This window comes from Battus philenor, unplaced genomic scaffold (assembly GCF_028537555.1).
Source record: "Battus philenor isolate CCGP_79_NKW_IND1 unplaced genomic scaffold, ilBatPhil1.0.hap1 SCAF_17, whole genome shotgun sequence".
In the NCBI taxonomy this organism is placed as follows: Eukaryota; Metazoa; Arthropoda; class Insecta; order Lepidoptera; family Papilionidae; genus Battus; species Battus philenor.
This window is the reverse complement of record NW_027181679.1, coordinates 6381823-6409038: the sequence shown is the minus strand read 5'-3', so window position 1 is coordinate 6409038 and position 27216 is coordinate 6381823. Positions and strand designations below refer to the sequence as shown.

The 27216-nt window shown below is 33.3% G+C and overlaps 1 protein-coding gene across 1 annotated transcript; it reads left to right on the top strand.

Annotated features, from left to right (window-relative positions):
- The first annotated feature begins 1041 nt into the window (after positions 1 to 1041).
- LOC137919988 (cell adhesion molecule Dscam2-like) lies at positions 1042 to 27216 on the top strand. Its single transcript, XM_068763222.1, has 26 exons — positions 1042 to 1127; positions 3069 to 3219; positions 4786 to 4950; positions 5032 to 5167; positions 5248 to 5367; positions 5709 to 5873; positions 5947 to 6091; positions 6945 to 7093; positions 7749 to 7959; positions 8034 to 8229; positions 9199 to 9365; positions 9471 to 9553; positions 11763 to 11900; positions 12800 to 13003; positions 13795 to 13924; positions 14004 to 14188; positions 14900 to 15079; positions 15800 to 15988; positions 16947 to 17174; positions 17744 to 17955; positions 18738 to 18852; positions 20245 to 20407; positions 21310 to 21461; positions 22353 to 22517; positions 24620 to 24727; positions 27089 to 27216. Exons 1-26 carry the CDS (start codon positions 1057 to 1059, stop codon positions 27214 to 27216), a joined length of 4056 nt encoding a protein of 1351 aa, XP_068619323.1. The 5' UTR covers positions 1042 to 1056.

Here is a 27216-nt window from a genome sequence, read left to right as displayed (position 1 = left end):
CGAGAATTTAGAGCAACATAAATTTTAAAGAACCGTAAAAAGTAGAAATGGAAGCGTCACTATTTTATTACACAACCGAATACAAAATTTAACCGCATTGTAAGAGAGATAATAAAAATTGAAATTTTGTAAAGTTTGCAGGCGCAAAACATTTTGTATTATCCGCTTTGAAAATGTAACAGGGGAATTGTTAACGATGTTATTTAGGTTGCATTTGAATTTTCAGTTATATGGTGCTCATTAGTGAGGAGAGGCGGAATCTGGTGGCCTAAGCGAAAACGTTTAAAACGGTCCTCGGGTGAGAACGTGTTTATTCTTTATAACATTTAAAGAAATTTATTTTTTATCTTATACAACCGTTCTTTTCCTTTGTTTAGAATCGCGGCCTGAATTAGTTTATACTTTCATCGAACAAGCGGTTCAGCCGGGCGCTCAAGTTGCTTTAAAATGTTCTGCAGTAGGAGAACCACCACCTAGGTTCAGATGGACATTAGATGGCCAGTCTATACCTCCTCATCATGGGTATGTAGTAAGAATATATCTTGACACTATAAGAAATATTTATGATTACGTTATTCTTTCAATGTGTAAAATTATAAATAACTTACAAAAGGCTTTAAATATTATAAAATAAAACTTTAAATATTATTAATGCTTGCCAGTGCAATAATCACCGAAGGTCATGAAAATGGACCAACTGGAATAGGGTCAAGTAACAACTACATCTTGTCCACGCTGTCGCTCAGTAGCGCCAGGGTTGAACACGGAGGTCGTTATGAGTGTCGAGCCACGAACTCCCTTGGCTCCGTCGCACATGCAGCTCGTCTGAATGTTTACGGTAAGCATCTGATCTAATTCAAATCTAAAATTTCGCACATTTTATCATCTCTATTTACTATACCGATACATAATATGTCGCCCGCAAATAAATCGAATAGTCTACGAGGATATTTGAATATCTTGTCAATATATTTATTTTTTGGATAAGCAATCCCCCCGCTGTTTTCCATTAAGAAAGGAAAATCTTTTTGTACAGGCCCTCCGTATATACGCGCTATGAACCCTGTGAAGGCCGTTGCGGGTACGGAAATTACTATTTGGTGTCCATATTATGGATTCCCAATAGAGTAAGTATGAAAATATGTCGACTATTTTGTACATATGTTTAAACAAGACATAAATATTAATGTTAAGGTATATTTTATAACATAGAACTATGCTTTGCATTATTGTTTAATTTATGTTAAAATATACAAATATAATTTGGTAACTTGGAGCCCGAATTACAAAAATCAATATCGAGCGATTTATAATCGCCAAACCTTATAATAAATTTATTAAAAATCTTAAATACTGGGTCAGTAACTTAAACTTACATTAAGTACCGAAGATAATGACTATGGCTAATCTTAGAGATAAGTAACCACGTGTTCCTACTTAATATTTTCCACAACTAAATTGATTCTTAAAAACTTAGTTAACTTAGTGTTAACTCACTTGATCTCCGACTTCGAAAACAAACTATGGTGCGAACTTGACGTAATACATGACAATATACAAGATTCAACGTGGTAATAATAACAACAGCATACAGTTTTTTGACTATCTGTCAAATTTTAAATATCCCTTATAAAATATTTAGAGTAGATCTCCTTTTATTTACTAATGATATTAGTGTAAAAGCGTTACTGTATTCTACATGTAGGTTTAAAAGTACTGATATATTATTCGCGAATTAAATAGCGAGGTATTTGATATTTTAGTATTGCAATTCATTAATATTTGGGCCAAAGCGCCCGCTGGATCGATAGAAAATAATACAATCAAAGTTTGTAATAAATTATGTTAATTCTCAGTGCGTGTATGCAAATGTGTTGAATATCCACAAAAATATTAGCGATTTTCCCAGGAAAGGTTATTAGTCTTTTCTCGGCCATAATCTCATGTTAAAGTGGTGGTCATGCTTCTGTTGGCTTTGGGGTCCCCGCTGCTCTCACTATGTATAGCCATGTAGCTCAGGGCTTGGCGAAGTGATAGCATTCATTTATTGAGTTTTGAGTAGCAGTCTTAATAAGATCAGTCCACCTTCCAGGAGAAGGGCTAAAATATCCCTTGGCTTCCACGTTGTCTTGTCATATAGTATATAATGTATATACCAGAATGAAAAGCAAAATATGAATGAATCTTAGACTTCACTCCATTGAAAGTAAGAAAAGGACCAATATTTAGCCACTTCCGCACATGCAGTGGTAGTCGTGCAATGAAATGCACCGCCCGCCAGCCCGCTGATAAATGCGTATGCGGCAAACTATGCGAATCACACAACCGCCACCACCAAATTACTCAACACGTGTTTCACCCCTCCACGGGGCATCTTCAGGAGTTATGTTACACCGATTAATGCCAAACGTAGTAGTCGTGCAATGCTCTGTGCATTGCACGACTACCATTGCATGTGCGGAAGTGGCTAAATATTGGTCCTTTTCTTACTTAGGATGAACTTCCGCGAAGTAACGCCTGATTCCATTAAATATTCACTTCATTGACTTAGTAAATCTTTCTATGGCCACTGTATTCGCTTTTAAAAATGGATCCCAGGAAGTATAACTAGATTAAAAAAATTAAAAAACCATTGTATATACCTTAAGCTATTTAAAATTAGATAACACACTTTGGGAATCATGCGTTCAATTCAAATATATTTCAACGCTAATTAAATATTGTATGTTAATATGTTATTTTGTTCAATATATGTATACTTCTAAATATTTTTGGACTGTTCTTATCTGATGTGTGGCATTTATCTGTCGAACAGTTATTAACTCCTTTATGCTCCAATAAGTGAAAATTTACTTAGAAAACTTATATTAGCAAAAGATTTTTTGACTGATTTGAATATAGTTAAATTATTGCACTGAATTCTCTTGTTAGTGAATTATAACACGAAAATATCAGATACATCGTTATTTAATGCCGCTGCTCAATAAATATGTACTTTTAATTATATATTTATATTAGACGTAAGAAATATTAATTTACTAAAATATTAAGAACGTATTTTTTGGTAGTTCCGTAAAATGGGAAGGTGGTGCCGGAGCAGATCCTAGATATCATCAGGTAGATGGTCAGCTGACGATAGCAAACGTGGACCGTAACCGAGACAAGGGCGGTTGGATATGTTCAGTGTTGACACCAGGCGGAGAATTAGCTAGACGAGAGGTGAGACAATTAATAATTCATTAATTTATTATAATCAACCTATCGCAAGATACTTGTAACTATTAAATGTTATCGATATGATGCAGTCTAATAATAAAATTAAATAATAAACATTATTTAAAAAAGATCACGTTTCTAATTTAATATCTCTTTTTAAATAATCATTGTTTACCTTATTTCGCATACTTAAATAATGATGTAATAAATTTTCATTGTAATGGTTTATAAATAATTACGTAATTTTTTTAAACCTAGCGTAAATAAATAAATTCTACTGTTTTTAACACGGAAATAGGCAACATACAATTGTCAATGAGATACATGTGTTTTCAAGATTAATGCCATAAATACTCAACGACTGACTGAATTTACGTCGAATGTTTGACACATAGGAATATTTCACTGTGCGATGTGTGTGGGAAAAAATGTTACATTTACTATTTGCTCTTTTAAAATTTTTTCTCTCCATAAAAAGCTTTCACGTTTCTTAACGACAAGTTTTTAAAAAATGCCAAATTGGTTCAGTCATCCTTGAGTTTTATTTTACTGCAAATTCGACTTTACATTTTTACATATAAAAATTTAAAGAAAAATGTTTAATTCGTAAGCTATTATGGTTTATACTCAGTTTAAAAGTATGGAGTCTCCTTTTAACAAATATATTCTGGCTTATGCTAGGAGTCTGCTGAAGCGTATATTTAATAGAAACAATTATTATTATTGATATTAACTTGTTATATGCCTATCTACTTTAAGAATTTTAAATGTAATGTAAATAAGTAATTTTAATAAGTAGAACTGAAAGTCAATTAAAAATATTATAAATTCCGTAAACTAAATACTATATATATATATTTATATATATATATATATATATATAAATTTAATTAAATTTATATATATATATATATAAATAATATATATATATATTTATGTGTAGTGTTTGTGTGGGTGTGTGTTATATGTATAGTTTACACATTACGCAAAAGATTTTACTTCATTATTGTCTTTAATGAATCAACCAAAATAAACTTGCAATGTTAGTTTGTAAAGTTATGCTAAGCGTAGATTGGCTTCAAGATTGACGTGGCTTCAACTATCCTAATAGACTAGCGAGGGTTTCAATTGTAGAGTGAATAACACACCCCGGGACCGGAATTCAAAATCAGCGTAGCACTTGAGTGATCTTTTTACTGTCATTAGAAAACGCTGGATTTAGGTTCAATTAAAAGGAAAGGCATGTGTCTAAAAGTAAAACTCTTACGGTTGAAATTTTGATGTTAGGAGGAACTCTGCATTCCGAAAACGAGTTAAGAAACTTACTAGAGAATATCTCATCGGGGCAGAAGTCGACCAGCGAAAGGGTTTTTTCTCCTCCACCTCCTTGCGTCACTACTTAATCCTGGTGGTGGTGGTGCAAATTATACTGTGATCTTATTTTTGTTAAGATGTTCCTATATTATTGAAAGATTTTAATCCTTCATAGCTATAAAATAATTATGAGGGATTAAATCCTATATATACCTATAAAATTTTGTGAAATCATAAATACTGTTGAATGTATAGGTACAAGTATCTGTGGTATCTCCGCCGGTTTTGTCACCGATAGTGTTTCCACCCGGCTTGAGATCGGGCGATCGTTCTCAGTTGACCTGCACCGTGACGTCGGGCGATATGCCAGTATATTTTTCATGGCTGAAAGATCAAATGCCGATATCAAGTGTTCTTCAGGTATTCATACATACTTGTAACTCTTCGTAGCGTATTTGAAGTTTAATTAGTCGGATTTATATAACAAATAATTTTTTTAAGGTTGACGAAAGGGGAGCTGAATTTTACAGTATGCTTTTGTTCAAAAGTTTAACAGCAGCTCACAGTGGGATCTATACATGTGTAGTAACAAATACGGCCGGTAAAGCAAATACTTCAGCTGAATTGGCGATTAAAGGTAAATAGAGATCATTTGCATATTTGATTTCAGTTATTGTTCTACAATTGAAAATGTATTTAACCGTTTGATTACCGCAGTACCTCCATACTGGCAAATCGAACCGTCAGATGCCGCAGTTTTACTTAATGGTTCACTCACCATTAGTTGTGAGGCTCGTGGTCACCCTACACCTGCGATTTATTGGACAAAATTTTCTGGTAAGATGTTCATGATTTGTTCAAAATCTTCATTCTTTGGTAAACATTACGTATCATCACTCTGTGATACTACCCGGAGCTAGCTAAATAAACAAAAAATTGCCAACGATCCATGATTACGCCACGCAAGAACAAAAGATTATGTGGATGTTATATGTCCCGTAATTTTATTAGCTTTTGAACTCTTTGTTATAAAGTAATTCGTTTGAATTAATGTTTCAGAGTAAAAATAATAACTTTGGCAGTTCTCATCTACATGGCGTCACACAATAGGAACAACAAAACTAATCGTCTTTATCAAGCCACTTCATTTAATTATATTACTGTCTTTTGTTAACAAGGTAGTACAGAAACAACGTTAGGAGGCGTGTCTGATCCAGTTGTACTTAGTAATGGCTCGTTAAGACTCGAATCTGCCCGTGCGGAACATTCCGGCCGATATCGCTGCAGAGCTGATAATGGAGTTGCACCGCCTTTGTCAAAAACCCTCACAATACACGTGAACGGCAAGTAACGGCAGAATTCATTTTAATAACATAAACATTATAACACATTATTACAAATAATTGTTTGATATAGAACCGGCACGATTCGAAACACCGTCTGTTAATGTGACAGCAAAACTTGGAGACACAGTTCGACTTGCTTGTGTCGCACGCGGCGATAACCCACTATCGATGACATGGAGTAGTTCCGGACGTGCGCTACCGAATTCAGACTACAGGTAAATATATTGTATTTCAAACAACTAAACACATTGCTAGTAAACTTTAGAGGCTGTTATATTTATGATAATACTAACTGCCTCAACTGTAAAATAGATAAAAAACACATTAAATAGTGTTTACTAAATTTACTGATTTAATGTGATAATAATGATAATACATTTATTGTACAATTACAATTATTTAAATAATCAGTATAGACATAAACTTACACACTAGTACAAACATATTTTTTTAAAAACGAGGAATTAATGTAAACATTCAAAAATCCGGAAAAGGAAAACGGAATAATGTCCGTGTGTGTCTTTTTATCTCTCTCTTGTTTGTGTTGGATGTTGACGCTGTTAGCCTTGTGGAGCTGTAACAGCTTCGTCGGTCACTAGACTCGTATTAGAGATTCGCGTGTTAAAATGTGTTATCTGTGTACATGTGTAAGCGCATCTGCACTTCATAGGATCGCGAATGACCGTTGTCTTAATAATAAACAAATATTACTCATAGGAATAACTATTCTATATCGTACACTGCAAGACTTAAATAATAATGTGGTTATATTTTCATTGAAACGCTTTATGGTACATAGCTTATTTAATTTTGAATGAGAACAAATACTCCCTGACCTCCGATCTCTTCGATTATCGTTTTAATAGACTGTGTAATTTTTTTCAGAAGTGATATTTTTACGTGATTTCTCTTTTCTAGTTCGCCATTTTTTATTTCTCTACGAAACTTCTACGAATCTTATGTATTTGTATATGAATAAAAATTGACAATCAGTCGAATCGCCCTCGAACATTTTGTTTAGCGGCAAAGTTTGGGATTCGTTTATTTAGATACATTTACGTATTTTAGGATGAGTATAGCAGAAACGCGAAGTGCAGAGGGGTTGAGAAGTGAGTTAGTTTTGGAAAGGGCCGACCGAAGAGATTCCGGTGTGTACCGATGCCAGGCCTCAAATCCTTATGGCCGATCCGATCACTTCGTCCATCTCGGCGTTCAAGGTAATAAACATTATTAAAACATTATCTATGTGCATAAAAATAGTATGTACTTAGAGCAAATTATAATAATAAAGCTTACAATACTTTAATCTGGGATACATAAAACTAGTAACTTGTTTATATGCAACTGTGTGCATTTACTTAATATTGTATATGAAATCTTTAATAATTAATTTGCAAAAAAACTAGTATTAAAACTAATTACGATGTTAAGAGTTTACAGACAGCTTAGGAATGACTTCCTACCGTCTGAATATCTGGAAAAGTGATCACTACGTGGGCCGACGACATTGTTAGGGTCGCGGAAAGTTGTGTGCGGGCGCTGTATGCGGGCAGCACAGGACCCGTCACCGAGGTGATCTTTGAGGGAGGCCTATGAGCGTCCATCGGCTGAAAATAAAAATTAAGAATTACCAAAAATAGATTGCAACTATTTTTTTGGACTCTTCGCCTAACTTGAAAATATATTAAAAGATGCCATTATAGGGTGGCTTAATTTGGTTTTAGATTCTAACAAAATTTACTCTTTTTGATTCTCCTCATTGCGTATAAAAGTTTTGATAATAAATTATCTAAAGTGGATATGCGCGGATAGTGAAATAACTTCAATGAAAATCTTGTTTTCTAGAACAATCTACGTAATTTAAATTTCCAGAACCTCCCGAGCCGCCGGCGAATTTTCGTGTGTTGGAAACAACGTCCCGTTCGGTACGCTTGCAATGGCGTAGACCGTACGATGGAAATTCTCCCGTATTGGGTTACGTAGTGCAGTATCGTAAGCATGATTCAGCTAGTCCTGATTCTTGGAGAGACGCTGATACTCACAACGTGTCGGTATCGGCTCATTCTGTCGACACATACACTGAGTAAGTTTGTTGTTCAATTAAACATTCATTAATTTTAATACGCAATGTGACTATTATGTAATTGATATTTATAGGGTAGAAGGTGCTACAATATCGGGTCTAGAACCGGCTACAGCCTATTTAGTTCGCGCAAGAACGGTGACAGCCCAATTTGCTTCTACTCATACGAGGGCGTTGCTTGCTTTAACTTTACATGAACCACCATCGCGGGCGCCCATGAGCCTTCGTGCATCTGCTCCTCGATCTGCCACAGTCGAATTGGCATGGCAGGTACTAAACGTTACATATATCCGAGAGTGTGTATCCATAGATATACATAGATATAGATAATATTCTTTAAAATCTAAACTGCGTTTATTTTTACTTTCGACAATTTGAACCCCTTCATTGTCTATTTTTTTCACTGATGATTGACAATTCAGCGTTGATAGAATTTTTAGAAAATACGTATTGTTTTTTTTTTATTAAATCTCTGAAAACTTTTAAATGACTTTAAAAGTTTTCAGAGATTTAATAAAAAAAAACTAATATTAATGTTCATTTATTTTTATTTAACACTTAGCTGTGTGTTTCCCGAAAATATTAAATAACTAAATAATATGTATGGAGAAGTGTTTTAACACACATGCTTCATTTTAACACAAATCGTTATAATGAAAACATTATATACCTTGCTCTTATTAAATCAACGACCTATAACTAATTAAATAAATAATGTCATTACAAAAAATTGCAAAATAACTATAGTGTATATCTTTATGTATTTTTGCTGTATTCTCTTTAAAACTTATTATTAATTGCTTATAAATTCAACTAAGATAACTATTTTGTTGTATTTAATAAAAATGTTATGCACATCTATCATTATTGTGCACACAAAATTTTAAGTTTTGCTGTTATGTTACCGGTCTTACTAAGTAAGTCTATGATATCCTATGCCTAGCTATGGATGTCCTACGGTTGAAATGATAATGATACTAATCATTATCATCATTTCAGAATTATAGAAAATTATAGCTCAAGTCAGTAATTTATGTACCTATAGAATAGTGATTGCATAATACTTTAATATGATATTGTGGTATGAGTTGTACAATATCAACATAATTATCAAACTTAAAGAAGTTTTGCATATTTAGTATACAGTTAAATAAATCTAAAAATTGCTTGCTGCAGTATTACTTGTTATTAATTGACTTTCTTAATAAAACTATTTTAGCTATTTATTTTTATTTTTAGCCACCTCCGACATCGACTTGGAATGGGGAATTACTTGGCTACACTGTGTGGTGGTGGCCCTCCGCCGATGGTTCGTTATCGGGCGGTGCGAATGTTGGCATGGAATTTGCAACGGTCCGCGGCCAAATCAATAAATACACTATCGAAGGTCTAGAGCACTACACGCGGTTAGTAACAATCAAAAACTTTCATTTGAAATTAGAATAAATAAAATTTAAAATATTCCAATTTTAAGCGGATTCAAAAAGCTAAAATTATGATATTTGTTTTAGATATTCAATTAGTGTAAGAGCATTCAACAGCGCTGGAGCAGGACCAGCAACAGCATCTGTTAACACTTTGACACAGGAAAGTGGTACGTTTAAAATAATAAATATATAATTACCAACGATTAGACGAAATCGACATTCCTAATAATAAGCAAATAAAAGCGTAATCATTATTAAATGTTAAAAACAGTTTTTGTGACAGTGTGTGAAAAAAAAATATTGAACTTAACAAAAGCAATTTCGAACTAGTTTCGCCTATACCAGGTACAACCAGGCATAATGCGATGTTTTAAATCGAGTTTCTTTGTGCCCTTAGTATAACTTGTTACATTTTTTTTTCATTTAGTAACGTTTAGTGAAAGGCTAATTAGCATAATTATCTTCAGAGATGCTTAATACGAAACTTATAGAAATGTGCACCATGTTCTGCTGTTGGCATACATAATTAAAATAAATAAATATGTGAAATGTTTTTGCCACAAATAACCTAAGGAAATTTTTTTCTGTATTGCAAAAACTTGTTATGTTTTGAGTATTTTTGTTGGATTCCACTCATAATCCACTGCATAAATATGGCTTGATTATCTCTAAAAGTAATAACTGGTATGCTTATTGCCAAGTGGTTGAGGTCTGCTACTGCCGACGTGTTGCGGGTTCGAATACTGGCAGATGCCTTTTGTAAATTATATAGCGTCGCCTATGTAAACTTTGAACAAAAACTTTATTTTCTAATACTGCATAAGTTAAGTGGCGTTTTCCGATTCAAATAGATCCTTTTAGGTAAATTACGACCTGCCATCCTCTGTATAAGCTAGAACTATTATCCCAGCTATGAGAAAATTACAAAGTGTAATAAGGAAGAGTTTTGTAACGAGAGTTTCGTATATCACATGGTTCAAAAGCAAATTGACGTCATGCCTTACATTTTTTATTTGATTTTCATTTATTACAGAATAGTCTTTGTTTTGTAAGAATATGATATTCTTTATTTTTGACGTCATGTATTGAAAGTAATAAACTGTATAATTTTCTGTAAATCTATATTAAGTGTATAATATCAGATTTACGGATAATGCTAACATATTTTAATTACAGCGTTTGTGACAATTTTTAATTTGTAATTCAGGACAAGACTCACATACAAAATATAAATTAATTAGAAAAGGCGAAGAAATAAAAAAAAGTAGGACGCATTTCTTAATTACGTCTCCTTTTATAATATGCCAGCTACACACCTGTATATAAGTGTAAACACAACGTTTTCACTTATATACAGGTGATTGAAAATACGTAGCAAAACTGCAATGGAGTTTGGGTGGTTTGGTCAAAACTTACACACATATTTCTAATAACCCTATTATCGCTTTGAAATATGTTACACTAATTTATTTTTATTGGAATGCAACTAACCTTTATAAGTCTACAGGGACCTCTTTAAACATTATAGTTTCCTGTGTATTAGATGTAAACAAATTCGAGAATACTAATTCACGGGTGCCAATAAAAGCGTTTAAAACAAGACTTAATTGTTTTGAAAAAAGATATTTATACTAGTTAAGGTTGCACATATTATAGTTACCCTTCCGTATGGTAGCAAATATATCTAAACAATGAACTGGTTTAACAAACATAATATATTTTGGTATAAATAATATTACTGTCGGCGTAAAATAACTTTTGAAATATACACAATTTCTTGATTATTACATGTAAAATTAATTTAATTAAGAATAATAATGAGTAGGGTCAATTCATTTCTGCGATTTTGTTCGATAATTAATAAAAAAATGTCTATACAAAAATGTTACAAAAGTATTCAATGTTTATTGAGTATCTTCCAGCAACAATCACCAATTTTTTCGAGTTTTAGAATAAGTTAATGATTGTTTATGGTGCAAAAAAGATTTAAATAATACTGTATTACCTAAATAATACTCTATAACAAAATTACCTCAACGTATTAGATACCTAGTATGACAAGTAAGTAAACGTAAGGTTGACATAATTTTTTTTTAATTTTATTAAGTAACAAATTATAATGTAAAAAATATTTAAAGTAAATTATAAGAAAATCATTATGTTAGTTGTTAAAAAAAAAGTTTCGTTAAATTGTATTGTTTTGCATGCACATAGGAAAATGAAATAAATATATATCTTAATCGTCTGTTTATAAGTAAAGCAAAATAATTTTATTTTTCTTTAATAAATCTGAAATATTTATGAGCTTTTTAAATAAGAAAAAGTAATCACAATTTTCTTTACGGTATCTCAAATTAACCTATCTTGAATTCGAAGTGCCTACAGAAGGGCCCCGCGCGGTGCGGTGTCGGGCTGTGTCGCCTCAGAGTTTAAAGGTGGAATGGTCACCGCCGCCGGCCCACGCTCACCATGGAGCTTTACTCGGATATAAGTTACTGTACCGGCCTGAACATAGTGAGTATCATTATATCGTCTATAACTATGACGTAATAGTACTTCAGTATAACTATTTATTCCACGTATAGGAAGAATATCATCGTCGTTTCAGCCGTTGGGCGTTCACGGTTGGACTTAGATCTTCACGAATAAAAACGTTGAATGCGTTGAATTGCCTTAACGATCGTGCTGAAAAGAAGTAGTGTACGTCTATTGTATGATGAACAAATTATTAACGGCTTCTCTAATGTTCATTTTGAAAATAAAAGTAACAGCACTCAGCCGATTGTCAGTCCAGCTCAACACGTGTACAACAAACATTACGTTTAAAAACGACAATTCATACACTACGCATTAAGTTGAAAAATGCATCACAATATACACGGAATTCCGTAAATTGTTTTGGTATTTTTTTTAATAAAGTGAGAAAGGAATAACCATGTCAATTATATAGAGTATGAGGTTGAATTTTTTTGTAGTTAAGCGTCAGTTAAAAAATAACATATAACTTTATTCAATTAACGGTGATTTTATTTCAAATAATTAATTAAAAACTACTTACATTTATCACAGTATGTTAGTAAGTCATTTCTAGGTGCAAACTTATGAGGGTTATGTATTATACTTCTCTTAGAGAATAGAAACAGTTAAGAAACAGGCGTACGAAGAAATGTTGGAACACATTTGTGACTTATTAAAAATTTGACTTAAAAAACTTTTGTGACATTTAAAAATTCATACTAGATCCGGCTTTTAATTACGGCGGTATCATATCATTTAGGGTAATATGTGAGGGAAGATTACAACATAAACAGAATTAATTTACTAATGAAAATAATATACGTTTAGAAGTAAATTATTTGCAAGTAAGTTATAAATACAATCTAAGCTGAGTGATGGCAGTTGTTTGTCGGCAGCGACAGATTGGCTGGAATGGGAGGTACGTGCTGGTGGCGGACAAAACACTTTAGGGGGGGCGGAAGTGAAGCGGGTGGCGGGTGTTGAGACACTTCTTTTGGCGCTGAGGCCCCACATGAACTACACGATACAGGCCTTGGCCTATACTGCTGCTGGGGACGGAGTTCCAGCACATCCAATTCACTGCACAACACATCAAGACGGTAAATATTCTTCTCTGTTTTTTGCCTTTCTGCTTTCACAGCTGGACATACGACAGTCTGCATCTATCTTTAATGGGGTATTTACCGATTCTCACCACGCTAAACATGTGAGTAGGTAAGCTCAGGTTTTATTTTCAAATGTATTCGGAAGATACAGTTGCCCTTCGTCCGTGGATGGTTTTACCTGAGCCGGCTTTTCGGGAGATGAGAGATTGCTGGCTTATGTAGTATCTACCGTATCTCTTACATCTGCTTATAATAAATAACTCAAAGCCCTTGATAACAAGACATTTTTAGTTATAAAAGAATTTTTCAACAACAACATATTTAAATCAAAATATAACAAATATTTCATATTAATCCATCTATCCATCTTTATATCATATTTCAAAGCGCAAGGTTTAACAATTATGTAAAGTGATATTGGAAAAATTCCGATCTTTTAGCAATTTTATTCATATTTCGACAAAATGAAGTCAGCAATCGATAGTATTGGCTCCGTATAGACACAATCCATAAATTAGCTTCACGAAAAATAATCTAGTTGTGATAAAGCACATGGACAAGAGACCTATTCATCTAACGAGTTTTGGGAAATTTGACGTGAAATAAATTTATTGTTTTGATGGCTATACTCTGTTCTTCTTCTTATGATCATGTCATAAAGAATTTTTGAAAAGAAAGTTCTTGATAAAAAGCCCGATAAATTTCTCGAAGGTCTTGAGGATTTTATGTATAGATGCCATTGTTGTCTTGTTAATAAATATGTTCATATTATTTAATTTTTATAGTTCCCGGTCCGCCAGCTGCTGTTAAAGTAGTAGCAACGTCTATTTCATCTTTAGCAGTTAGTTGGTTACCTCCAAGTCGACCCAATGGACCGATATTATATTACACAGTATTCTACCGCGAACTTGGCAGGTAAATTTGAATCACTACTTTAAATTCAAGATTTAAGTTATACTTAAGTATAAAAAGATTAAATAAAGTTAATTTTTAGAGAAAGACCGCCACAAACTACTACTGTCCAAGCGGAGGATGGTGAATCTTCTGTTGGTTTAGGAGGATCGACTGAACTGAGGTCCCTATCAGAGGGAGCTACATATGAAGCATGGGTTGCAGCTCATTCAGTTGCCGGCGAAGGCGAACCGTCTGCTCCCCAGCCGGCTACAACATCATCTAGAGGTGAGTTCGGATAACTACTTACGAAATTAACTAACAGGAATACTTTGTTTTAGATCAAATGAAATTTAATACGCTATATATTGTATTTTTTTATAAAAGTAATGTGTAATTTTTTTATAAAATTATTTATAAAAGTTAGAAATCTTTTGCTAGGAAATATTTAATTAGAAGCAGGGTCAGTAATTGACGCATACTACACATGAATTATTCTTATCTTCATTGCCTTACCGTAAAAATCTACGACCAATGTCTAGTACCGATGAGGACTGCAGTGAAACTTTAGGCCTCATTGGCAAGCTCACAGTATGTTGAGCCATGAAGAGGACTGTGTTCGGGATTTTTCGGATTCTTTAGACAAACGAAAATAACCGAACAGATGGTCGTTGGTTCCTTAAGGCTCCAGAGCCTTAAGCTCCAGAGCAGAGATCACGGACTGGCAAGCGCAGGGTTTAACGGCTTACACTGCTACTCACAAGATGGACTCTCGTTGCAGGCTACCGGTATTTTTCAAAAGCTCTGAGGGTGGCCTTTATCCCGCTGTTGAAGTTTTATGGTTGAAATGTTGATGACGATGATGATAAATCAGCATACGATTCACATTCATCCATCGGCACTAAACCTCTGTGGATAAGTTTATCAGAGCGAAATTTTACGTTACTGTCAAAAAAATGTGTGTAATAATTTTGGTAGTAAAACAAAAAAATTTTGTAGCAACAGTAAGGCTGCTATCTTTTGGCGTATGGGCGAGAGTGAGATGTGGTCACTCATTGAGACTCGCTTGTGCCTGGCGCGGTGAGCCTGCACCGCGAGCTCGTTGGTTGCGCGGCGACAGGCCTGTGACCCATGACCCACGAACTCATCTGACACCGCATGGACACCTGTCTATACACGGTAAGAAGAACTAATTACATTTATAATTTACATATTGATTAATAGACATTTATGTTCAACAAACTAATGTATTATTTACTTGTGAATTGTTTAATTTATTCATGTGTTTTAGAGAAAAAAACGGCATTAATACTTGTGTACATTTTAATTATAAATACCAGTACAGGCAATCGCAGGCAGATGCCATTTTTAACTAAAAAATTAAAAAACTGGCTCTCCTCTGTCAGCTTTGCGTGAGCTACATTGTCTTTTTTGGGTGTAATTTCATAAAATTCCATTCTTTTGTAATGTTTTGATGTAAAAAATTATTTTGGCTTAATTTTATACCTAAAAGAGAGTTTAATAATAATAAAAATAATATATGCCTACTTTGGAAAAAAAATCGTAAAATCCTTTTTAAACATAAGCTAATTATGTTTTTTACTAAAGGAATATTTCTTAAACTTCAAAACTCTAAGCCTTATAGTTTCAGAGATATCGTGGTAGGGCAGTTAATATGCGAAAATACATGTTATATGTTTAGATAGATATTATTCTGTCCAAATGCGATTAACTTAGTGTTGTTTTGTTATAAAACATCACTACTTTTTTCATAAAAGCTTAAACACCACTCAAAATGCTAGTAATAAAAATTTATTTTTTGTATTTGTTGAAAATCTGTTGTAGTCATTTTTAGGTTATATTTTCTTTTTCAAAGTAATAAAACAGTTATTTGGACAGAAGTAGATGGATCGACAAGTGGAAATTACACTTGTGCTGCTCGCAATGCCTTCGGATCAGAAGAAGTGACATATCGAGTGGAATGTGCTTCACCTCCCTCTGCACCGACCCTGACATTGGATCACGCTGCTCATAAAGAAGCAAAAGTATCATGGCGGACCACACATCATCCTGCAGCCCCACCACACGGTAAAATATTAAACTTTCTTATATCTTTCCTAATAATGGTAATTTCGGATTCTAATCAGACTTTGTTTTTACATTATAATTACTTACAAGTATATGGCACGCGATAACCGCTTTTTATTTTTAAACGGTTTTATTTGGTTCGACCCGTACGGAATTTGTTTATTTATTTGGGTCAAAATTAGAAATTGAAATTTAAGCACCTTCCCGTTGTCAGATTGTTCTGAAATTTGGTACACACTTTTAATTTAGATGACAATACAATATAATAAAATCAATAACATTATAAATCTAAGATGGCCGCCGATACAAAATGGCGGATTACATATTTTTCCTTAACCCCCTCAATATGAGTATCAAATGAAAGGGCTACACTTGTAAAACACGATGATTGTGTCAAAATTTAAAATTCAAGATGGACGCCGTTCCATTATGGCGGACTAGGTACATATTTTTCCACAACCACCACAATATGGGTATCAAAAAACCGTTTAACTTAAAAGTTTTTAAAATGTATTTATATATTTTTATAACTTTTATTATAGCTGCGTAACGTCGGATGTATGTTTACAATTTGGTCAAATAATCTTCTTAAGAAAGACACTGAGTGCAGGCCGCTTCCTTTTGGTCCTTTTGGAAATATATAGGAGAGGCCAATGTCCAGAGGTGGACGTCTGAACCAGAGCCTATTAATGCGTTATCTACTTTTACTATTTAAGATCATTTCTATGAAAAAGTATGAGTAAAATTAAAGAACAGTTACATTGAAATATATGCGAGGATATAAAAGAATAGTTGTTAATAATTTTGGATGTACCTCGCTACGTAGATTTGTATTTTAGCAATGTAAAGCCTGATAAAGGTCGCACTATTATGGGCGCATTACTTATGTGATGCTTTTCATATCAGTTTCTGTTCCTTAAAAAGTATCTGTAGTTATCTTCACCTCTACTCTCTTAAGGGTTCACGATATGGTGGATGCGCATCCGTGATGATAATGGAGAGGGAATTGATCCGCTAAATACCCGAGGTGAAGATGAACGAAGACTGGAAACAGGTGGAGAGGCTACCAATATCATCCTCAGGGCTCTCTCATGCGGGGCAGTATATTCTGTTCGAGCTGTAGCCCATTCGAGAGCTGGGCCATCACCTTCATCAGCGCCACTTTTAGTAAGAACAAAACCTCCAGGTAAAATTAAAGATTAAAAAAAAACATACACATTGATACTGACTTTCCACTTCGAATCATTAATTTATTTTTCTTGAAATCATTATATTTATTTAGAATAAACTCACGGGGGTTCTAAATGCGTTGAATTCCATCCCAACGCAGTAGCGATTACCAACAATTTTGTTGTAATGGTTGGTAAAACGCATATACGTCGTTGTATTAAAAGTATATTAGTAAGTCAGCGTTGATGGATTTTTTAAGATATGTAGATAACAATCTTGTATATTTATGGTACGGACAGCATAACTATGTATTGAATTTTATGTTTGTGAAACCTTATAATTGTTATTTAACATACCTGTATGTTTTCCGATAGTAAACAAATAAATAAATTTATAAATAAAAATGATTAAGACATCATAGACTCGAATTTTTTTATTTGAAATCTAGATAATCATGATTTCAGTTACCTTTTTTTTCGCACGTCATAATATTCGTGTTAATAATTTCATTACATATTTTATACTAGTTAGTTTTTTTATTATTTTTTAACGTTATTTCTGTATATATTTGGTAAACAATTTTAGTATTAGTCTGGGAAGGAGGGGGAGAAGAAGAAAATAATGACCAAGGTGCAGAAGCAGCAGTTTGGAGTAACAGCAGTTCTCTAGCAGTTGACGCGAGGCGTGCGGTACGTTGTGGTGCCCGCCTTGTACGCTTGCAATGGCGACGTGCTGATGCCGCTGCTAATGCAATTTGGAGAGACGCTGACCTAACGTCACTACATCATCACCGCGAGGTAATTATAGTGAACCATTTTCACTTACTTTTTTTAGTCGTTTCTCAGTATATATTTAATAACATATTGTTTATGCCCCAAAACTTAAATAATTTTATAAAAATAGTGATAGATATCTGACAAAAACATAAAACAAAAATAAATTCGTGATGCCCAAATTTAGATTTTTTTGATTGACGATACAAAAGTGCTTATAAATGCTTCCTTGAATAAAGAAATTTTGAATCTAAATTTATCGAAAAGAATAAAGAACTGCTTTTATCCTTTTTAATATTTATTATAACAGAACTTAAAAGTAATGTACGCCCTTCCGTTTCAAGCTTTATTTAAAAAGTTGATAATTTTCTTCGTAACATTAAGGGTATAAGATCAAGGAATATTTGTTATAATAAATAATATTTGTTTAGAAAAAAATGTAGTTCTATGTCATTTACTGGTATTTTAAGCATTGAGTGGATCGCTCTTAGATACAATTCCAATCTGCGTACAACTGACAGAGATATGCGTTCTTATGTGTTTTCGGGACTATTGAATACATCAAATATAAATAATAAAATATACTCTATGGTTATTTTTCCAAAATAATTCCATAAAATTAATTAGTGTATTATAACAGTGTAATAATCGTAGCAGACTCCTTTGCATCTGTGGGAATTACAAAGTTGTTTATTTATGCCGATAAACTGTATATGCAAGTAAATGTTCATCTAATTTAACGTACTGACTGAAATCTTACTTTGTTGCTATTTTTTAGTATTATAACACTTGTCATGTATTACCAGGTCGTTATCAATGGGTTGACGACGGGAGCGTGGTATGCACTTCGTCTGTGGACAGCCACAGAGTCGGCGCGTCACCAAGCAATTATTTATGCAGCAACCACGACACACTCTGGTGGTACGATATAAGTTTAAAAATACTTATTTAACTTTACTTTTTTGTCCTTTTCTTTTAAATTTATTTGTATTATTTTCACCGTAGAATGTCAGTTACTTTGATTTTTCTACAGATCTCCACCTTTTTTATTCGAGGTCGAAGAAAAACCCTAAGCTCCATAGCTCGTTGAGTAGCTGTGAGCATGCAAATGAGACTCGAATTGAAGGCCTCGTTTTATTAAAATTTGTCATCACTGGTAACAAATATTGGTCATAAAGATTCATCTCTAGGCACGAAGATATTGGATGAGTTGTTTCGTAGTTTAACGAATGCTGCCCAGCCGAACCTCTCCGTTTTTTAGTGTTTTTTGTAGATTTTTGTGTTAATCCATTTTCATAGATAAATGACCTGTTAAAATGGCTTAGTCTAAATCTCTTTATAATAGAAATCTCTAGAGCTTCCTCAGTAACCTTGGTCGGCGAGAGAGAGAGAGCCTTTAAAATATTTGTTTCATCCGATTGGAAAGCAGCCAAGAAATGTAATTTTCTGGGTTAACGCTTCATGGAGAAATTAGGTATAAGGAATCTCGGAAAGACTTCCCGGTTTTGGCTATCACTCGAAATACCTTATCATATCAAATTGAAGATGCCCAAGAATGCTGAACCCCGACTTGACCGGCTTGTGTTATTTGTTAAACTTTTCTTTTAAGAATTTTTGGTACCAACCTAATAAAAAATGAAGGTAAAAGAAATGTATGGGAATATTAATAACTTCATTAAGTAAAATCAAGTTCAATACTACACGTTTTAGCAACGTCCAATACCATTATACTGATTACGGAACTAATTAAGCTAATTTTGTCGTATCCGGTAATGGAACAAATGGGCTCAACTTAACAAAGTTGTCGTCGTATAATTATAATGATGGGAGCTTTTAATCAATTACTCGACGCTCCCTTATCTTTTAACTCACTTAAAAGTGTATTTACAAAGGACATATCCATGGCCTTATGTAGACTGAAATCAGGAATAAAGAGATCTGTAGGCAAACGAAAGTAACTCTATCCCATAAGATTGGTAAGTTGATAAGTGTGTTAGTGGTAGTGGCTAGGTCACATAGCGCGTAGAACAGATTGCCATTGAAGTCTTAAAGTTCTAGAGTGGAAACCACGGACTAGTAAGTCCAGTACAGAACATCTACCGACAAAGTAGACTGATGGTATTGTTAAGGTCATCGGAAGTCGCTGTACGAGGGTCGCTTCCTACTCGTTCTACTAGAAATCCTAGACATCGGTGGACGTCTTGCGACTGAAATGATAATGTTTGTGATACAAATTTGATTTACAAATCGGCGTTATGTTTTATCATGCTGTGTAATTTTAATCTTATCAAAGTTTCATGTGTTTTGTAATAGAGAGACTACGTCGGCCCGTGGCGTTTCAATCGGAAGGATCCTCACCGTCTTCGGGCAGTGCAGCGGACACTGATCGAGTTCTCGGAGCTGTCTCGTTGGCTTTTGCTGCGTTGGCGGCTCTTGCTGTGGGCGCTTTGTTACTGGTTCTCTTGGCTAAGAGAAGGTATGGTTGTAAAAAAACAGTAATAAAGGTGCTTCTATTATTAATGATACTCTATTTCTGTACAGTGTTTTTAGCGAGAATTTTGTTTTCAACAGACTTGTGTATATCGCTGACGTCGACTTTTATCATATTCCACTTTTCGTTATAAAAACTATTGTGTAACTGATAATTGGTCGCGATGATGCAGTTAAATAAGTAAATATTTATTATTTTTTCTGTGGCTATGTTAAAAACAGAAACTACACAAAGCACATAAAAACATTTTTTTTTTTAAATTTTAATTAAACACTCGAACTGTGTGTGGGATGGTCATTTCTCCGATTTTTGTTTTTTACACGTTTGTACTGATAAAAAGTAAATTAATATTTACATCATTCTTTTAACGACTTTGATTTAAAAACGAAGTTTTTGTTAAAATTACCTTTCATATCATACCAGACTTGATGCTCGAAAAGCATTTCATTTTTTATAGCCTTCTGAAAGAAGTAACTTAGTGCTCATAACTTGCGATCGGGATATCGAAATTCGGATTTGAAATTCGAATCTTGACTGTCTTATAATTAAATAATGTCGCCTCCGCTCGCAAAGGTTAATTAATGAATAAAAAGTTAAAAAAAACGCTTTTTAAAAGGACTCATCTCTTCGGGTGCAAAATTAGAAAGACACGGACACTCTACGCTTATCCGCGTAGTGTATTAGAACTGTACATACATAAATTTTATTTATGTATGTATACCAACACAAAAATTAGTTTCTATGGCGTAATTTAAAACAAAACTATATTAGTTTCGATTAGAAATAGATCAAAATAGAAATTACATAGATTTCAATAAGGTGTGTTTACATTGTAAGTACATATTCACGTAATTCAGTTTAAAGATTATTATATTTTGATATCTTAGTACGTTATGGCCATGCGGCGGAGCTGTGGACGAAGAAACGCGACGATGCAGCCATTCGGTTGCCAGCACAGACAAATCCGTGTGTCCGGAACAACAGAACATTCGTAACTGCCAACACGATTACAAACACGATAAGCTATCCCCGGCGTCGGGTAAGCGAACAAACTTTACCAGCCCTTTATATATTTTCTTAGTTTATACATAATTTTTATTTTTAATCATGAAGTCACACTCCATAACAACCATGTTAGCTACTGACCACGATGTATTGTTTATGTATATATGTCGTATATCTTAACAAGACATGCAATGTACATAGATAAACTTAATTATTGATTTAATAATTACACTAAAAATTGTTTTAACGATGTGTACGATAAAATATGAATTCCGTACTTGATGTTTTGCTTTATTAAAGTGTAATAAAGAGTAAATAAATAAACGAAATCGTTTAATGAGAAATAATAACTAAAATATGAATAAGTTAATATGTCTGGCAAAAAACTACAACAAAAAAGCGTTTGTTTATTTTTGTTATTTTAAGAGCAGCGGTAATCTAGTATTACAATAGCGTACGTAGCTGCGCATAGTTTGATGGGTTTGATTCCTGGGAGATGGGGTAACTTTGTACATGTGATATAATATAGTGGTTCCCAAAAGGTGAAAGAAAATATTGAGAGAAAAACGATGTCTTCTAGAACCATAAAGCAATAAATATGTGACAAATACAAATCCGCTCTTTACTAGATTATTGCCTTTTTTTAGTTTTAAAACACGCTAGTGCCCAGTACTGTGCCAAAGCTGTTCTTCCATCGGCATACTCACTGTGCCGCAGCAAACTGATACAACTTCACGTAGCTGTCCCCCTGGGTTCTTTTGCAGTGGATGATGAAGGCCCTCGCACTCAACTCCTTATTACCTGACGCCTCTTTTAGTCGCTTCTTAGAACAGGCAGGGGATACGCTAGCCTTATTTTAAATTACAAGTATATAAACAGCTATAGAATAAAATTAAAAAAAAACTATCTAAATCATTATTGTTAGATGTGTACGAAATAAGTCCGTATGCGACTTTCGCTGTGGGCGGTGAAGCGACGGCCGCAACCCTGGATCACACACTCCAGTTCCGGACCTTCGGGCACCGCGATAACGACGCGCCTCCCCATAGACCATGCAGGAAACACCCGCAGAGACATCGCGATCGGGAAGGTGATACAACCTTTTGATATATTTATATATACATCTTTTTTTGTGTAATCTTTTAACAGTTTTTTTTATTTGTGTGGTATATAAAAACTTCAATCAAATTAGAACATAATTCACGAAGTTGACATTAAAAAAAATTGTGGGTAAGATATTGTCTATTACGATACATATATAGAAACGTAACAGCAGTCGTAAAAACTGATAAAAGTCAACTTCGAACGAGGATATACGTTACTTTGTTATTTAAACCAGGTTACTACAGGAAAGTTCGCGTATTGTCAAACTATGAAGAATGGTTACACGTTTTCGCAATTTCTAATTATTTCTCAATATTTTGAGTTAATTTTTACGTGAGACATTTTGACAAGGTTCCAATTTGCCTCACAAACATGTTTGAATGTACCTTTAATTCATTTTTTTCAGTTTAATGAAATCTATAACTAACAGGTCCACATAGACTTAAACTCCTTATTAGATCACTAGTATAAATTTTGAATAATAAAATTGATTGTCCTGGACCATTAGCTTAGCTATATATAAATATCCCAAGCAAATCAATTCGTTTCACGTTGACATATCGTTTAATCAAAGCTTATTAGAATTATAGATAAAATAGTTGCTTCAAGAAAATATGTTAACAATACGGTACGATTCATTCAGAACTTGTGTATCTCGTATATATATTACTTGCACGTACATGAATATTAAAAGTCTTTACATTTTAAAATAAGTAATCTGTAATAAGATTATATTTAAATTATAAGTCTTACTAGTATTCCAGTGACCGTTTGTTAATTTTTAGGTTTAAGCATTTGTTATTGGCTAACAGTCAACTAATTTCACATTAGATGGGTTTTAATAATTGTAGGTAAAAAACTACAATTACACACACTCATATATATACATATACATGCACACGTACCCGCCGGTGTCTCGATTAGTTCTGTTTGGCCATGATTATTTGGTAAACTGTCTACATAATACCTTTTGGAAACCAGCACTATTCGGAACCACCGCACCGGCCAGCATAAGTTGAGCCGCTTCCTTTTGTTATATCCTCAATATAAAAATATATTATTATAATTGTATAATAGTGTTATTGTTAATGAGGCAAATATCTATAAATTCAAAAGCATCTGCACAGCCAAGTTATAGATAACAGTGGAATCTATTGACCTCTTTCATTGCAGACGACTAACATAGTTTATAATTTCGCTGCCATATCAATACGAATCTGTCCAGGGCATTTTGGCGAAAGCAATTTGTTAAAAAAAACGTCAGTAAATGGAATTCATAACATTGCGGAGGTCATAGACGGTGCTTTGGCACCTAATTCATTATAGAAACTTTTTGGCGTGAATACTTCTCTAAAAAGGCAAAAACAAACATCGAATTTCCATTCTTTATTGACAAACTACATAAAGGTTTTAGTCATTGAATGTAATTTATAAACATTTATTCATACAAGTGTAAAACATTGAATAATTTTACATTTCAATGCAACGATTGTGAAGCTAGGAAAAAAGAGGTTTTAGATTTAAAAAAAACTTCGTCAATAAATTCACTGCATATCTCGCAAACAATTGACGTATTGTTGATATTGTTTCACTGGAATAAACAAGAACCTCTACTAACTAATTTCAAATTACAGATATAGGCCATGATTATTAAATTTTGGTGTCGCCAAATATTTCGTCATGTATTTTATGTTTAAAAAAATTTTCACCTAATAAAACTAATCATGAAATTTTGTCGTGTGATTCACTTGTTTTATACGAACAATTTATCATTAAATGCAAATATATTTGATAAATTATTTTACCTTACGATTACAATACTTAAACATATCTGTTTATATAATATAATAACTTTATACTTCAAAGTATAGAAAAAGTTAATAAACAGTTTTCAAAGTGTTTTAAATAAACGTCGTAGTTTACTTTTGAATAATAGTAAGAAAGTCGAAGTTTTCTGTGAAGAGACAAATGGAAAACTCTTCGGAAGTTATGTGACGTCATAATCATTCGACTGCTTTGTAAAAATTAAGTCAATATATTCCATTAAGCAAAGTTGTTTCCAAAGCTAAAATAAAAGTTTTCTCGCAGTAGAAAAACACCACTCGGACTGCGAACTGCAGCAACTGAGCCGCTACGAGAAAGTACGACCTAGACACTGCGCGGGAACGTCTTACTGCGTGCCTCTCTCTCATCACGGTAAGAGGGTTTACCTTCTCCACCTCCTCCTCCTTCCTGCGTCGTATCCTTCACTATCAAGGATCGTGGACCTTTTTGGAAATCACTATGTTACACCAGCTATCAGAGCATCCTGGAGCATCCAGCAAAGTGGTATCGAGCGTGGTTCGAATTAGATCGGTCTTGCGCAAAGGGCAGAGAACCCGTAGTCACCATCCATTATAAGATGATATTAATAAAGTAATTGTAAAAGATGCAGTCTTTGGGCAACTAATTTTAACTACACACAAAATTGATGTTACCTCTAAACTTTAATCAATCGTTTCCTATTGATCTTTATAAACCGATTATATTCGTCATAGGATGACTCTGCATTAGTTTTGAACTTCATTCGCGATGTCGTGACAAGGTTTTTAATTTCATGCTCTTTTATTATTGGAGATTTATTTTCGTTGTACAACGATTAAACAATTGAAAGCGGAGATCGGAAATTTATTTTTATAGTTATGAGGAAGTTTTGAAAGATGTAGATAACAGAAATGTATATTTATACTAGCGACAGCATAACTCTGTTTTATTAACAAATATTTTTTTCGAAAACTTTTAAATAGCCTTTTTATTATATTCTCAGTTCTATACGAGTATAAAGCGATCAGTGTATGGATATGATATATTATTTTTTTTCTTTTGAAATGCGTCAGGCCAATAATATCTGATAGTACAAAATCCGCAGAGTTTGATAGAATATTATATTTAATTTTAATAAGTATTAATCCGAATTTTGAAAACACTTCTTACTATATTATCATTACACTTCATAAGGAATTTAAAATAGAATAATTAATACTACGTAATATCTTCAAAAAAGGTTTTAGTTTAATGAGATTACCGCATTTACTTATCGTACAGCATGAAGGTAATCCTCTTTTTATAGATTTTAATAAAAGCCATAAAAAGTAGATTGCCCTATTTTTGGTTTGACTTCATTCATTTTAATTAAGGATTCCAAAGTGGTAAAGGTGAAATTGAATTAAATAGTTAAGAATTAATGAGTCCCTTAAAATTAATAGCCATCTTGAATAAATTGCTGCGTTCGTATAAATTAAACTGCAGGTTACATAAGCACCTCGTTTTCATTATATTTTTTATGGCCTATTCGTTTAAATGCAACCATAATTATGGTAAACACGAAATTAAAAATTATAATTTAAATTAAATACGGATAGCAGTTTACAAAAAGTAAAACGATTGAATTTCTCAGGCAGATTATTACAACGATAAACAATAAAGAATATGAAGAGGCTAAAAATTTTCATTCACATCATCATATCTGTTTGTTTTTCTTTTTCTTTCTTTTATCTTACATAGTTTATATTACGACACTAATGTGTTAAACAAATGAGCACTTTTTGATAACAAAAGGTAATATTAATTTGTTCTTCTTTAAAATTTCCCTCAATATTAAATAAGGTTACAACGGTTTCAAACATATCTTGATCTGATAAGAGCTTACTACCCAGACAGTAAGTAAAATAAAAATTACAAAAAAGTATTTTACAAATCTTTTGGACTGTAATAGGGTTATTGTAGTAATTTTTATTCGCTGAACTTATTATTGTATAAATAGCTACCCTTGTAGACTTTGTATTGCCAAAAGTTATAGGGTTATCGTAGTGCAAAATGAATAATATAAAGAGATAACGTAATTTTGAGTAATAACTATATTTATAGATTGTATTTCTTGATAATAAACAACAAATCGTACTGAAATAGGTTTTCTGCAAGGCTTAAGTAATATTGAAATTATACTCACATTGTAATTAATGATTTATTTCAAACATTATTTTTTTCAATAAGCCTTTTTTAGTTTTGATTGACGTTCAAAGTTTATAGGCTACAGATTTTACTATTTTATATTTCGTCCATAATACATCTAATATTACCTATTAAAAGCGGCCAGTAAACTTTGCCTTGATTAAAAAGAAAAAAAATATTGCCGAATTGGTCGTATGGTGTTTTGCGGTTAGAGACACAATAGGCGGCATTACGCTCGCGAGTGAACTATTAATTTTATGAGATCTAGAGAAAGGTGTAAGAAGCTTGTCTGTACTTCTTATATTAAAACTCATAACTCAAAAATTATTGAAGACAAAATGTGTTACATTTCTAGCTGACCTCATGATCCCCTGATCGTAACATGCGTAAAAAACTCAGACAGATTATGTATTAATTTTTAAATAACATAAATTATTTAATATTTAATTAACATCAATATATCCTGGAGGCGAACACATAATTTCCAAGATGTGCCATCAGCCGCTAGTACAAAATGGCAATGGTATCATATAATGGTAGATTTAGTTGGTGAATGTTGGAATGCAGGTGGCGGTGGTGGTAGCACCGGTGGTGGAGGAAGTGGCGGCGGGTTTTCGGAAGTGTACGCCGGAGACTCCAGCGTGGAGTCGGGCCCTGGATCATTGTCACCACGCACCCACCACGAGCACAGCTAG